The 16,140-nt window shown below is 37.4% G+C and overlaps 1 protein-coding gene across 2 annotated transcripts; it reads left to right on the forward strand.

Annotated features, from left to right (window-relative positions):
• Positions 1 to 683: 683 nt before the first annotated feature.
• ppp1r10 (protein phosphatase 1, regulatory subunit 10) lies at positions 684 to 13,907 on the forward strand. Of its 2 annotated transcripts, none has more exons than XM_056250125.1 (18): positions 684 to 2,713; positions 5,751 to 5,866; positions 5,987 to 6,073; positions 6,159 to 6,294; positions 6,391 to 6,442; positions 6,535 to 6,621; positions 6,757 to 6,888; positions 8,533 to 8,638; positions 8,787 to 8,890; positions 9,012 to 9,115; positions 9,233 to 9,392; positions 9,486 to 9,629; positions 10,210 to 10,456; positions 11,200 to 11,275; positions 11,388 to 11,606; positions 11,691 to 11,820; positions 12,416 to 12,784; positions 12,868 to 13,907. In XM_056250125.1, exons 2-18 carry the CDS (start codon positions 5,760 to 5,762, stop codon positions 12,990 to 12,992), a joined length of 2,385 nt encoding a protein of 794 aa, XP_056106100.1. In that variant the 5' UTR covers positions 684 to 2,713; positions 5,751 to 5,759; the 3' UTR covers positions 12,993 to 13,907. The 2 variants fall into 2 exon arrangements, with proteins under 2 accessions (XP_056106100.1, XP_056106098.1); XM_056250123.1 differs by having other exon boundaries at positions 685 to 1,142.
• The last annotated feature ends 2,233 nt before the right edge of the window (positions 13,908 to 16,140 follow it).

Genomic DNA, 16,140 nt, shown 5'->3' on the forward strand with positions numbered 1-16,140 from the left:
TTTGTGAAACCTTTACTAAAATAACCCCTCTTGTTAATCCGTTTCACAGTCGTATTGGTGGTTATATAAATTAATTAATGTTTTATAATATTTTCTACGTTATGTTTTATTGTTGAAAATATAAATATAAAAATCCATCATAGATTTATTGAAAGGATTTAAGCATTACATAATCACACATCTGTCAACAAAGACTGATCAAAACTTGAAATATGTTCTAACCCTATTTGCATGCCCTCTTTTTCTTTTTCCATCCTTTGTATGTTTCTCATTTTAACCCAGACTTTGAACATAATAGTGTTACAGTAATTTACATAAACGTTCAATCCAAATTACAATATCTAGTTTTTCAATGCATAAAAGAATATGCCTATGTTCGTGTACAAATCCAAATTTTAACAAATTAATTATTACCCTTGCACAGAAAGCCTGTAAAACAACAACCGGAAAACGGAGTGGGGGATGGGCTCGTCCTTGAACACAAAAGGTCGTTTCGAGTGTGTGCACGCGAGAGGACCGCGTGATCATCAACTCCATTTTGTGTTGAAATAAACGCCCGAAAGCGCGCTCTCGACACCGGGATGACGCAAAAAAACGTCAGAACTATATATACTGAGTCCCACCCTTCTAGAGCATTCCTGGATTTGTCTGAGGTAAGTGTCATATCGGAGGACGTCTCTCCCTCTTTTTGCGATTTAAAGACGATTTTTTTTGTCCCAAAGTCCGGCTACCTCAGTTTTAACAGCAAAACTACTTTTTGACCGTTATCTGGATTTCCGCCGCCAAACATTCGCTTTTCTCTAATGTCTCTTTGTGCTGTTGTTTCGTTTCAGGTCTGAGTCTGTCTCAGTGAAGATCTGGCGTCGAGGATTTTTCAACTGTGTACGAAGATCAAACCCCAAAAAACTCAATTTTTCTACTCGAGTAACGGACATTCGCTTACTGCTTTTTTGATCCAGATTGTTCAAGAAGGAAAAGCTCAATTTCAGCCACCACAATCCCGCCCATTATGCCATTTTTCAGCCAATAATGCTAAAGTCATGACAGTTTACGTTCTCTTAAACTGTTAAAAAGCTGAAAATTGTTGCTGTTAAGCACAATATATTAATAGCAACCCGAGACGCAGAGGAGAGGTATTAATAGTAAGTGTTCTTTCAAACCAATTTGAATCGAAATTACGTACGTTAACCAATTGTCTTTGTTGAAAATGATTCCAGATATAAATAGAGATAAAACTTATAGAAAGATCTCGAATGTGGCGACCTAAATGCGCCACAGTTTCTAGAGGCAGACAGCATGCTGAGATAAAGCGAGACAGCTAGCTATAGCGTATGAGCTCACATTGCAAAGCCAAAGCAGCGGCTTCAACGCCCTGCTTCTCTTTGTGTGTGAGACGGAGAAATCCTAATGATAATTAAAGTAACGATAAATCATCGAATAATAAGCTAGCCATCGCTGATCATAAGCAATCTGTACATAAAGATTGCCATAGGCAGGAAGTGACTGCATTCAATTGGGGCTTTTTTTTTATAAACTGCATTCTTTTCAAAGGAGAGCTCACTGGAACAATCAACGCAATCTGCACATAAAGATTGCCAAGTGGCGCCTGTGGATTTAGCCGAACGGAAAAAAAACCCCAGACTGAAATGCAACATTTTGTTCATAATGTCGTTAGGTGTTGTTAGTTGGCGGAGCTGGATACAGTTTGATGAAATAAACCTCCCCAGGCAATGATAAATTTATAAAATGCATAGCAGTCTGACTATAAAGATTGCCTTTTTTGTGTTTTACGAGTGCGTAGATAGGGTATTATTTGTCTTGTTGATTTTGCTTTAAAATGGCGGACGGGTTGTCCTTTGCTCGGATCACTCGAGGCAATGGTGGCTTTGTTTTTCTGACTGGATCTACGGGAAATACTGTAGTTCGGAACGGCTGTCTCGCGTTGCCATCATCCCCATATACAGCTCGAGGTATCGTCTTAACATCAGTGAATCGCTAGCGGGGTAAATATAGTAGCACTTTGTAAATGAGGAAGACAAATGGCAGGCGTGGGGAATATAGCCGTTGTATTTTTAAAAACTTGTTGGAATTCAAATATGGCGACCGGGCACCCGTTCTATCTAGCGAACACGAAGAGAAGTGGTTAAAGATAGTGGGCGTGGCTTAGCTCCTACTCCATCCAATCAGAGGAGCCGTTGTCAGCTCAGGGCGAGCTGCTATATCAGAGAGGGAGACTTCGACAGATGGCACATCAAATCCCCCTGTGGCCACTATTGAGTAGATGCATAAATTCATATAAATGGCCTTTAGTCCGACCAACACTGGATGCTCTGTTTTGACGAGTTATAACACAAAACCTTTAAGCAATTTGCTTAAAGATGTCAGTTTGTTGCACTAGATTAAATGTTGAAAGTAGGTAACATGGGTTGAACTTGTGCTGTAGGAAGGTTATTATGCAGGAAGGTGTGGAATATAATCAGTTTCAGTTTTATTTTCAAAAGTTAGACTAGTTTTTTCACATCTACATTTCATCAAAAAAAAAAAAAAAACTTGACAGATACAATGTTAATATTTTCTTTACAGTGAATGTACAATCTTGTTGACTTTTTCTTGTTTGTTATGACAACTGACGTTTCCAGGAATTGTGTGTATTGTTCCGTGTTTAAGGAGTTCGGTTGTGACTATAAAAAGTTCTTCAACAACAGTGTTACGGGTAAGACAAAACCTGATTTCTCACACGATCAAAAGTGAGTAAATTCTAAGTTTTTCGATTCAGCCATTAGTAGACATTTTCACTGTCTTTGAAATTATGTAGAACATAAATTAAAACGTTGCTAAACATTTGCATGCTTAACAGTCGTAAAAAAAAAATACATTTAGTATTCATGTTTAACTCGCCGCGTTGTTCAATTTCTGCTGTAGTTAGTTGGTAGTCTCGTCGGTGTCCAGTCAAGTGTGCTGTGGTGAGAGGAACTGAAGGGAGAAATACTCGCTGTTGCTCCGCGTGGGCAGGGCAAATGACGTGATCTCTCTCTCTCTCTCTCTCTCTCTCTCTCTCTCTCTCTCTCTCTCTCTCTCTCTCTCTCTCTCTCTCTCTCTCTCTCTCTCTCTCTCCACCAGAAACACTCTTCCCTCCCTCAAACGTTCCCTGTAATTGACTTGACTACCTCAGATATTATTAGTACTGATTATGTTCATCTATTTTTTCTAAAAATGTACAATTTGTATTGCATATATTGTACATGTTTCTTTATTTTATTATATCTTGATCACATTTGATTGACATTTCTTATATTGCTTCGTGGCATACACCATTTTTGTATATTCTCTATAGTTAGAAATAACCACATGGTGGCGACATTACACTTTGAAAGCCTTGTGCTCAGTTTCAAGTTAACCCTTGTTGATCATGCTCTTACAATTATAATTTCTAAACATAATTATACTAGAGGAGTTTCTTGCAATTGGACACTGATTCACAAGGTGGAAACAAAGTCTTCCAGAGTCTATTTCCTTCGTTATTTATTTATTTCCTGATGTATTTTTTTTATATTACTTTTTTTGGCATATATATATATATATTACAGGATGGAAAATATGGAGAAACATAATTTCTAACTTTTTTGTGGAGTATAAAAAAACTAAATTTGTCATGAAATACAGAAAAAAATATATAACGAGGAAATAGTCTCAGGAAGCCACTAAGGCACAAAATTGTAATTTGGTGCTGGAATTCTGTAGGTCTATAATTAAAACATAAATAAAAAGGTCCAGCTAATATACTGAGTTTCCAAAACATGCAGTATGTCTTTGTAAAATATTTAAAACTTACTCTTTAAAATTAGTTACACAAAGTTACAAATTGGTCCCACTTTATCTAAGGTAAACAAAAATGGTACAATGTACTTATTGTGTTCATTTTGTATTGTAAAACACTTTTCCCCATATTGAACGGGAGATGTGTTGGGGTACAAGTTTAAGGGCTAGAGTCAAAAGTAATTATAGATGTAATTACAGAAATTTATTGTAGATGTAATTATATGTAGGTATTTTGTAAATACTAGTAGAATGTAAAACCTGTACACAGTAAGTGCATTGTATCAAGTGATTAATTTAAATGTTAGTACACTTAAAGACACTTGATATAAAGTGAGTCCTACACATTTTATGTCCATCAGTCCCATAGCAATGAGAATAGTGGATATGTGCATTTATAAAATTGTTCATATTTTTTTAATGCATATGTATATATACATAATGTAAAGGTTTTGGTTCATTTAATGTTCATATTTACAAACATGATCTTGTTTTACCTATGTATCTAGATGTTAAGTTGGAATAGACAGATGGATCGCAGCCGTGTCAAATGAGGAAGACAGAAAGTGTATTAATGCCAGAGTCCCTGTTGGTTCACAGCTGTCAGTGTGACAATGCTTTTCTGTTAAACAAGAAAATCCTGTCAATCATTTGCACACTTCTACTGTTACTTCCCTAGTGTGTCTTGAAAAATTTGTGATAAATGGTATTAGAAACAATAATTGAACTTTTGGAGGATTACAAGGGTTATCATTATACAAATTACTTAATTACTAATAAAAAAAGTTGTAAAACAATGTTCAACTGTAAGTGCATTCTCAAATATATTTTTTTAATTGTCTTTTCCCCCCCCTCCTATTTCTACTTGTGTATAATAATTAGTATTATTCAAATGATATAATAATTTGAATGCACATTACTGATCACAGCCATTATATTCTGTTCCATAACTAAGTCCTTTGTACCTGTGATGTTTACTTTGTGTAATGTACCGTGTATGTAAAAAGCAGGTGGGTTTATGACATTTGACATAACACATGTAATGTTACATTTTACACTTAAGTTCATCTTTCATAATTTCAGATATGAACTAAATTATACAATGCTCCCGTAACCACTCATCCAGTTTCTAGTATAATTAAATAAGTGACAGACTTATTGGATTATACTAGAAAGACTGGTAACATGAATGTTGTATAATTCAGTCTGCAATCGTCTGTTAAACTATAACAGTCATACCTGCTGCCCCTTTTCTAGTGGCAGAAAGTCCAGTTAATATCGACAGCCCAATAGATGTCATATATTAAACATTTTGTTCATTAGAAAGAGAACTTTGTAGTCAGCTGCACTGTAATATTTAATTTCTTGAAATTCCAACAGTTTTTAGGATCTAGTAATCAAAGACCCTCCTTTTTATGCAATTACATAATTTTCCTAGTTATGAAACATACATTTGAGCATCACCTGTAGTTTGATGTAGTGTGTTTATTAATGAATACATGACTTTGTTCCTATTGCTGTTGAGAACAGAACGGACACTGCTTTCTCCGTGGCTATGAATGTCCTTGTGTTTTCAAATCATATCTGATGTGAATCGGAAAACTGCTGAAAAGATGCCCATATCTGATTCAGTGGAATATATATATATATAAAAAATCTGGAAGTTGCTCTACTCCATTTTTGTTGTCTTCTTACCTAATGTCTTCTGAGCTTGTTGTTTCCAAGTTGCTTCAGATCCATAGTCACCTGTCTGGGTAAACATTAATGGGAATAACTTGTGAACGATTCAGCATTGTCCTTTTGCTGTTCCAGTGAGCTCTCCTTAAGCGCCATCTAATTTTTTCAGTATTGATAGGATGATGTCATGCCATATTCCAGATTCTCCCCAGTGGCATAAGCACATGAATAACCCCTGTTTTCTCTCCCTCTGTCAGTAAGCAGTTATGGCCGTGGGCCCGGTGGACCCCAGAGAGGTGCTGAAAGGAGTGGAAGCTCTGCTGGGGAAGGATGGAGAGCTACGTAGTCTTGAGGGAGTCGCTAAAGTCTTCAGGTGAGAATCGTGAGATGCTTATACCATTTTTATTTTCTGGACTTCTTTAAAAGCCATTCATTCAATTAACCAATAGTTTTTCTATAACTTATTTCCCTCTTTCCAACCTTTTTTAAACAGTCTCATGAAGGCCTCGCACAAAATGGTCAGCAGGTGCATGTATCTGAACATCTTACTCCAGACAAAATCACATGATGTACTTAATCGGTAAGAGTAATATCCATTCAAAACACTTGTTTGTTGAAACGCTTTTGTTTTCAAGGTTGTGCCTAACTCTTTCTCTTCCACTCAGATTCATTCGAGTTGGAGGCTACAAGTTGTTGAACTCTTGGCTCACTTACTCAAAGACCACCACCAACACCCCCCTGCTGCAGCTCATACTGCTCACCTTGCAGAAACTCCCTCTGACCGTGGACCACCTCAAACAGGTACTTCACCACACCACAGCCCAGAAAACTCACACACATGCCCCCGCAGTCTTATAACACCTGTTCTCTGCATGTTGTTTCTCTCTCTCCTGCTAGAACAACACAGCCAAGCTGGTGAAACATCTGAGCAAGAGCGGTGAGACAGAAGGTAAGAGCACATGTTGCATAAATCAATGCCAGACAATTTGCTTCCAGTGTTCCAGTGTCAGGTTTCAACTCTGTCACTTCTCTTTCTCCCAGAGCTGAGGAAGCTGGCGTCAGTGCTGGTGGAAGGCTGGATGGCTATTATCCGCTCTCAGAGCGTCGCCAGTGGTGTGTCACCCAATGGTAGGGATTCTCATTTACATTGTCTTCTATGTATCTCTGTTAACTGTTAAAGTTGACTTGCTGCACTTTTAACGTGAATTATAGCCAAGTGGGGTTTCCATTATTGGTGCATAACCCAACTCTGTTTTCCATCAGACAAGAAACGAAAAAAGGAGGATGGAAAAGTGCGTCCAGAGGTGAAGCCCAGAGAAAAGGTTGCAGAAGAGGAGAAGAAGAAAGACAAACCAAAAGCTTATGCTCCAAGTCACGCAAAGATCCGCTCTACAGGTTAGTCACTTTTATTTATCTATTTTAGTATCTATTCGTTTTTATTATTGTTTTCAATTTTAATTTTATATTTAGTAATTTCTTTTTCTTTTGTCATTTTTATTAGTTTGTGTTTTTAATAATATATATTTCTATTTAACTTATTTTTATTTGAGTTTTAATTTTAGTATTTAAACAGATATTTAAAATGTTGCAGTAAAAGTTTTAAGTTTTTTAAGTCTAATACAGTGGGGAGAACACGTATTTGATACACTGCCGATTTTGCAGGTTTTCCCACTTACAAAGCATGTAGAAGTCTGTATTTTTTATCATAGGTACTCTTCAACTGTGAGTGACGGAATCTAAAACAAAAATCCAGAAAATCACATTGTATGATTTTTAAGTAATTCATTTGCCTTTTATTGCATGACATAAGTATTTGATCACCTACCAACCGGTAAGAATTCCGGCTCTCACAGACCTTTTAGTTTCTCTTTAAGAAGCCCTCCTGTTCTCCACTCACTACCTGTATTAACTGCACCTGTTTGAACCCGTTACCTGTATAAAAGACACCTGTCCGCACACTCAATCAAACAGACTCCAACCTTTCCACAATGGCCAAGACCAGAGAGCTGTGTAAGGACATCAGGGATAAAATTGTAGACCTGCACAAGGCTGGAATGGGCTACAGGACAATAGGCAAGCAGCTTGGTGAGAAGGCAACAACAGTTGGCGCAATCATTAGAAAATGGAAGAAGTTCAAGATGACGGTCAATCTCCCTCGGTCTGGGACTCCATGCAAGATCTCACCTCGTGGGGCATCAATGATCATGAGGAAGGTGAGGGATCAGCCCAGAACTACACGGCAGGACCTGGTCAATGACCTGAAGAGAGCTGGGACCACAGTCATTAGTAACACACTACGCCGTCATGGATTAAAATCCTGCAGCGCACGCAAGGTCCCCCTGCTCAAGCCAGCGCATGTCCAGGCCCGTCTGAAGTTTGCCAATGACCATCTGGATGATCCAGAGGAGGAATGGGAGAAGGTCATGTGGTCTGTTTGATGAGACAAAAAAAGAGCTTTTTGGTCTAAACTCCACTCGCAGTGTTTGAAGGAAGAAGAAGAATGAGTACAACCCCAAGAACACCATCCCAACCGTGAAGCATGGAGGTGGAAACATCATTCTTTGGGGATGCTTTTCTGCAAATGGGACAGGACGACTGCACCGTATTAAGGGGAGGATGGATGGGACCATGTATCTGGATTTTTGTTTTAGATTCCGTCACTCACAGTTGAAGAGTACCTATGATAAAAATGATAGACTTCTACATGCTTTCTAAGTGGGGAAACCTGCGAAATCGGCAGTGTATCAAATACTTGTTCTCCCCACTGTATTTAATCTTTATGCTTTATTTTAGTTACTGAAAATTATGTTTAATTGTTTTAGTTACAAAATCGGGTTTAAATTTATGGTTATTTATTCTTTTCTTTTTTTTCGTTTTACATTGTTTTAGCTGCCTAAAAAAAACTAAATTAATAATTTATGGATTATAAATGTCTTTTTTCGCCTCAGTAACATTTACACCTGGCTTTAAAGGTTCTTGTGTCTCATTAACACATTTAAAGTGATCTGTCTGAATTGACTGAAAACATGGTATCTGCAGGTTTGGAGGTTGAGAGCCTAGCTCCAGTTCCTGTAAAGAAGACCCCGACTGCACCACAACTTGGAGACAAATACAACATCAAGCCAGCTATGCTTAAAAGACCAAGGTAAACAAACACTTCCTTTTTTTTTTGCCAATAATGAGCAGTCACATGTAATCAAATCTCATTTGATTCATGATTTGAATGAATATGAATGCGGTTTTACTTTGGAAGGTTTGAAATGAATCATTAAACTCTGACTTTCTTCCTTTAGCACATCGCCGAATGACGCACCACCAGTGGAGAAGAAGTACAAGCCGCTTAACACCACCCCCAACTCTACCAAAGAGATCAAAGTCAAACTTATACCCGCACAGCGTGAGTATGCCCATTCAGCACTTCAACTCAAGTAATATGATTATGATAATCTTTGAATTAGGTGGAGAGAGTAGAGTTTCCCCTCTGACTAGTGCTAAATATCCATCTCTTTTCCTTTTAGCGATGGAGGCCACTGGATTTTTGGACGCCCTCAACTCCGCTCCAGTCCCTGGCATCAAGATCAAGAAAAAGAAACCAAAAGCCGTTTCCCCTACCACTAATAAGGTGTGGTACATTAGACTACCCTCATTTGTTTATGCTTCACAATTTTTTTATTTCCTCCAAACCTCCAAAAGCACAAATTACTAACTAACTGTTTTTTTTCTCTCTTGTGCTCCACAGCCCTGTCCATTTGACGGCAGGCCACAGCCATACTCTGGCTCACAGGCCAAACCGTCTTCCCCTGAGACTCCTTCATCTCAGACCCCTCCTCATGAAACCCAAGACCTGGAGCAGCCCGGCACACCTGTGCCCACCGAGGACCCTGAAGCCATGGACACTGGTGAGTCCTGTTGTGTTTAAATTGGCCACTGCTTCACTGAGAGCTGTATGAATGTATGTGCTGAATTTAAAATGCTTTATTTCATGTTTTCAGGTGATAAACCCAATGCTCTGTCTGAACCTCGCGGCGAGGAGGAGACTCTGACTAAGAAAGGAAAGAAAAAGAAAAGCGTTCGGTGGGCGGAAGAGGATCATCTCAAAGAGTACTTCTACTTTGACCTGGATGAGACTGAGAGAGGTAAAACAACACTTTCTGCACTTACACTATTGTTCATAAGTTTGTACGATTTTTTTTCCTTGAGTCTCCTATGCTCACCGAGGCTGCATTTATTAGATTTAGAAAGTAGAGCAAAATAGTAATATTGTGAAATATTATTACAGTATAATTTAGCAGTTTTTTGTTTAAATATATTTAAAATCTAATTAATTCCTGTGATGGCAAAGCTGAATTTTCAGCATCGTCACTCCAGTCTTCAGTGTCACATGATCCTTACGAAATCATTCTAATATACTGATTTGGTGCTCAAGAAACATTTCTTATTATCAATGTTGAAAACATTTGTGCTGCTTAATAATATTTTTGTGGAAACTATTATACATTTTTTGGATTCTTTGATGAATAGAAAGGTCAAAAGAACAGCATTTACTTGAGATAGAAATATGTATAAATGTCTTTTTTTTTTCTTTTCTTTTTTTCTTTTTATAAATCTTACTGACCCCAAACATTTGAACAGTTGTGTATGTTGTATTTTATCACACACAAAATTTTTGTGGGATTTGTTCACTAGTAATCATCACTCTTTATCCCTCTACCTCAGTGAACGTCAATAAAATTAAGGACTTCGGTGAGGCTGCTAAACGGGAGCTGATGATGGACAGGCATACGTTTGAAATGGCTCGTCGTATTTCTCACGACACCATGGAGGAGAGGGTGCCCTGGACTCCACCGCGACCCTTGACCCTTATAGGCTGCCTGGTCATTGCAGGTGCCAGCAGCAAAGAGAAGATGATTCAGAGAGACCGAGAGATGGGCATTCTGCAGGAGATCTTCCTCAGCAAGGAGAGGTAAGACAACACTTTGATGCCGTTTCTCTTGTAGTGTGTCATGTTTAGTGATTGTGTTGCGAATGTTGTTTCATGATCATTGAACATTTAATGCACATAATGTGGCGTATATAGACCCACATAATGTAGGCTGGGAATCCATCTGGAATTTTTGGGATTGTTAAAAGTGGGACTTGATATTATTTACTGCTTATGCAATAACATGCAAAAATATGTGTTGTTTTAGTATTACTTATAATATACTATTATAGTTTTTTATTAATTTTAATTTAGCTTTTATTTAATATATTTTCAGTTTTCATTTAAATTTTTGTTTAATATTCAGAAATGAAATGCTATTGTCATTTTTATTAATTTGTTCTTTTTTAATATTAGGCTACTATTTAGGTTTAATTTATTTTTTCAGTTTTTGTTTCCAGTTAGTGCTGCCTTCAACTCAACTCAAACTTATTTCATTTAGTTTCTAAAGCAACACTTCTATTCATTGTTTTAATATTAATTTTAGGTTTTCAGCTAATATTTATATTTTATTTTATTTCAGCTTTATTTTAATTTAACAAAAATGTGTTTAATAGTTTTAGTTAACAATAACAACTTTATTTAACTTTACAAATAACTTTCTAATATATCCTGGCACAAAGGAATCGTCCACGTTTATGAAGTAAATGGGGAATTCATTGATAATTTTGTTGTCTTTAAAAACATAATTGTTGAACTTTAAATGGATATTCCTCTCTCTGCAGTGTTCCAGACAGTCCTCATGAACCAGACCCTGAGCCGTATGAGCCCATGCCGCCTCGTCTCATCCCATTGGATGAGGTAAGACAGCCAATGACCTTTTTACATGCTTTCCCCTTCCATTTTTCCTTTATTTTCGAAGTATCAGATGTGGTATGGGATTTGACCTCTTTCTCAATCTGTGGTGTTGTAGGACAGCAGTATGACGGAGGAAAATTACATGGAGCCCGTTGACACTGCTCTCTCTGGTGGCTCTTCTGGCCCTAATGAAGGCTCCAAGCTTCCTCCTGTTCTAGCCAACCTCATGGGCAGCCTGGGCAACAGCGGCCGCAGCCCTCAGGCGCAAGGCAGCGCCCCACCAGCCAACAATAACCCCGCTGTTAATGTCCAGGAACTGCTCTCATCTATTATGGTAAGACAAAACACACATCTACATTTTATTTACCATGAGAATGTGCAAAGGCTTTGTTTTTTAAGCGTCTCTGCTTGTTTTCAGGGTGCTCAGGGATCTAACCAATCTCCAGAGGACCTGATCAAACAGCCTGATTTCTCTGACAAGATCAAGCAGCTTTTGGGCTCTCTGCAACAGAACCAGAATCAGAACCCGCCTCCAAATGCTCCACCAAGTACGTGTTTGCTCTCTTTCAACGATGTGACAGTTTTGTTTTAGTTTATTTATATATTAATTCAAATTTTGAATAGGCTTTTATTTTTATATGATCAAGTTTTAATTTAAATTTGGTTTGTTTTAGTAATTTTATGTGCTTTTGTGATTTTTATTTTATTATTATTATTATTTTTTAAACATTTAAAACTTAAAGCTATATTTTTATTTTAGTTTTAAGTAATTTGAAAACGTTTGTGTATATATTTTTTTATATAGCTTTAATTTATTTGTATTTCAGCTTTAGTAAATGTATCTTTATTTATTTCTTGTATTTTATTTTATCTCAATTGACATACACCTTTGTTTTAGTTTAGCTTTTATTTTATACATTTTTTTTTTTTTTTTTTACTTTCAACATTTCTATTTCATTGGGTGTTTTTTTTTAATTTAATATTTATATATATTTTTTTATACTTAAATTTTTTATACTGCTTTATTTCAATTAACAAAAACCTTCAAATGTTTTAGTTAACCATAACAACACTGCTATGTTGAGGAAAAATTGCATGATGGTTAAACAACATGCTTAATGTTCTGTTTCTCTCAATTCGTAGTGAACACCGGTCTGCTTGGTCATGGCCCCGGCATGAACATGAACAACATGAACAACATGCAGATGCCCATGAATGGTGGTTTCCCTCCCAACAAGCCTCCTGGACCACATTTCAACCATCCTCCACCTCCTCCTCCACACGGCCATGGCCCACCACCCTTCAACCCTGGCGGCCCGCGCATGATGGGTCCCCCACCCGGTCCACAGGGCCGTGGGGCAGACAACGGCAATTACTGGGGCGATGACTCCATGAGAGGAGGCCCACACCGAGGAGGTCACTTTCACCGGGGACGAGGGAGAGGAGGAGATCCGGGATTCAGAGGACGAGGGGGACGCGGAGGACCACGTGGAGGACATAACAGCATGGGCGGTAAGTTTGAACACCGAAAGCATTCATTTTCCCAAATTTAAAATGAGTTTGTAAGTAACGTCAAACTGTTTCTTTCATTACAGACATGTCAAAGAGGCCAGTTTGTCGCCATTTCATGATGAAAGGAAACTGTCGGTATGAAAATAATTGTGCGTTTTACCACCCCGGTGTGAATGGACCACCTCTTCCTCCCCAGCACGGACACTAACACACTGAAAAGCTGCAACTCCTTGAACTTGCCACTAGTGGGCAGCAGGACTCATAATGAGCCTCGTGTACAGGGACTGAACCTGACTCGCAGAAACAGTATGATGTGGAGGGGGATGTTTGCGTCTGTGACAGCACAATCCCATCTGCTTCCTCCGCCTGTACAGTTGCTTCATCGGGATCTGAACACAAACAGTTTCTTCTTGATTCTACACCACTTTCCCTGATCTGGAAAGCTGGGAGAAGATCTGAGATCCTCTATGAAGAGTCAGACAGTGACTAAACCCATTACTTGACTTTGGGGCCTACATGTAAATACTCATTCCTGGAGATGGTGATTCATATGTATATTTTTTATTGTGATTTTGTGTATCACTGACCTGACTGCTAAAGATTGTACTACATTGCTCTGTAACCACTAGGAATCGTCTTCACCCAGTGGTTACTTCAGCTTCTTCTGGTGCCCAAAACCCCAAGATACTGAAAGTGCAATTTTCCAAACTATAATTTGCACATCAGATATTAGTGCAACTAGGATTTGCGTAATGAAATTGACACTTTCAGAAGTTATAAGAGCACAGAAATTTTATTTTAAGATTCTTCTGGTTGAATTCAGACCGTCGGAAGCTGCCAGAAGACGGCGTCTTGTTTGATGTTTTATTTTCAGGTTTCTATAGAAGACGGAGAAACTATCCTTCTATGAAATGTGCACATGCTTTAAAATGGGCTGATTTTCAGTCAGCTGGCATGGAAAGAGCCTCAAGTCATTTTCACACCTGGTCCTTCTTTTTTCAATGCTTTTCAGTTCCAAAAAAACACCCGACCGATATTCGTCTATATATTGTAGCACTGAATTGTATTTATGAATTGGCATTATGTTCACTGTATGCCCGAATTGGAAATATCGAGGGGTTAATAATACCATTTAGAACAATTACCTTTTGCGCCTGGGCACAAAATACAACGTTTTCGAAGTCCCTTTGCATACTTGAATTGATACCTTGTGATTGAAAAGTGATCCTAGCCTGCTAAAGAAATCTCACCCATTTGTTCTTTGTAGTGTGACAATCAGGAGAATTAGTTGTGATTTATTTCCTACTTGATGTTGATGCTCTCATTTGATTTGCTGTGTGCGTTGATGTTCTCATGCTGTCAGACCCTCAGTCCAGCTCGGGCTCATGTGGGTCTGTCCTGCTCTATCAGTGTTCAACTGAGCCTAAACCTGGGCTACAAACCACTATCAAGGCCAAACGTATTCAGGTGTTTTCTGTGAAAACAGTGGCCATTGTCTCTTGTGGGACTCGATTTTTCTTTTTTCTTTTTTGGTTTGATTCACTTATTTTCCCATGCTTTTATTTTGATACAAGTCTGATGATTTTTTTTCTTCTTTTTTTTTTCTATTATTATTTGAAAGATGTCTATGTGTCAGAGCGCCGCATAAACAATAAAAGGCACATTCAGAAATGTACGATTTTTTTCTACATGTAAATTAATAAACGTTAAAAAGAATTCACCAGAATGTGCAGTTCTTTCTGAAATTAACTTTTTTTGTTTTCAGTCTGCCGACTCGCATTAGACCGTATGCATATATAATCACCACTCTCACTCAGTTCCGGTTTGCTTTTTTAACCTCTAAATGCTTCATTGTTTGTGCATCTCAAACAGGGTTACGGCAGAATACTAGACAATTGCACTGAATTTCTCCTCCCCCATTTATGGCAATCCAGTCCAATCACTAACAGTCGGAACAGTGCGTTTGCCTTCCTGGCTGACAGATCCGTGTTCTCAGGGCGGGATCGGGTGCAGATGGCCGCTGAAGTGTGTATGACAAGGAGTGGCCTGTGCACCCAGCCCTCAAGGGCAAATATTGACTTGAGGTTCATAGAATTTCTGCCCGCATGCAAAGTGGAGGAAATCTAAATTACAGTTAAGGACACCTCAGCAATTCATTCATCCTGTCACTTTCACAAACATTGTGTTTTCTCTGGAACGTACAGGAAAATTGTAAAAAAAACATTTATCCATTTGTCTTGTGAGCATGATACTAGAATGCTTTCGATTAATATATATATATAGATATAATGTTTATTGCCAGAAAATATAACTAAATCAAACAAATATGTTTTAAGCTGTATTCAGACAAGTCACAAATCTTGGTAATAGAATTGCTATATTTGCAAATAAATGTGAACATGCACACTGCTGTTCAGTTGTTTTTTTATTTATCAACAAGGAGTCATTAAATTGTGAAGACAGTAAAGACTTTTACATTGCAACAAAATATTTCTATTTCAAGTAAATGCTGTTCTTTTGAAATCTATTCAACAAAGAATCCTGAATTAGTTTTATTACGGTTACCACAAAATATATATATATATTAAGCAGCACAACTGTTTTTTAACATTGATAATAACAAAGAAATCAGCATATAAGAATGGTTTCATTGTTAGAACAATGAAGTAATGATGCTGAAAATTCAAGTTTACTATCACAGGAATAATAAAATATATTTTAATAGAAAACTTAAAATTGTAACAATATTTCACAGTTTTACTGTATTTTCGATCAAATAGATGTAGCCTTGGTGAGCATAAGAGACTTCTTTCAAAAAATCATACAGATTATTACTTATTAAATTATTAAAATATTATTATATTTAATATTATTATATTATATATAAAAATACCATATTATAAGTGAATTATATAATTTAAAGTTATATTATATTCTATCTTATTTCATTATTATATTATTATAATATTTTAATAATTAATGATTATCATAAACAACATTTTATGAAGGTTAAACTCACTTTAATGAGTAAAAATGGTCTTAAATGTAGAGCACATCCTCTGCTTTAGTCTCCTGCATGCCTTGTTTGTGTGATACATCTTTAGTGTGTCTGAGTAAGTCAAACCTGTCATTTTCAGCACAATGGCAGAAATATAGTGACGGAGAAATGTCCACCTGAAGGACACAGAGAGTGAAGTCATAAAAAGACTTGATTCATTCAGTCTGAGTGGTGTTGGTTGTCGTAGAGGCCTTGAATTGAGTCCACTCTGCACAAAGACACCATTGATCCTCCACTGGTCACATTATCCCAGAGCTGCTAGTGGAAAGGGACTTTGTCAGGCCTGAATTACAACATT

Source organism: Rhinichthys klamathensis, unplaced genomic scaffold, assembly GCF_029890125.1.
Source record: "Rhinichthys klamathensis goyatoka isolate OS25496 unplaced genomic scaffold, OSU_Roscu_1.1 h1tg000067l_1, whole genome shotgun sequence".
Classification (NCBI taxonomy): Eukaryota; Metazoa; Chordata; class Actinopteri; order Cypriniformes; family Leuciscidae; genus Rhinichthys; species Rhinichthys klamathensis.

What these genes read in the sequence shown, in the direction of transcription:
- ppp1r10 (XM_056250125.1), top strand. Translation starts at nt 5,760, where the DNA reads ATGGCCGTGGGCCCGGTGGACCCCAGAGAGGTGCTGAAAGGAGTGGAA. An exon ending in CCTGGATGAGACTGAGAGAG is followed by an intron (nt 9,630 to 10,209) that starts GTAAAACAACAC and finishes CCTCTACCTCAG; the next exon opens with TGAACGTCAATAAAATTAAG. An exon ending in GTCTCATCCCATTGGATGAG is followed by an intron (nt 11,276 to 11,387) that starts GTAAGACAGCCA and finishes GTGGTGTTGTAG; the next exon opens with GACAGCAGTATGACGGAGGA.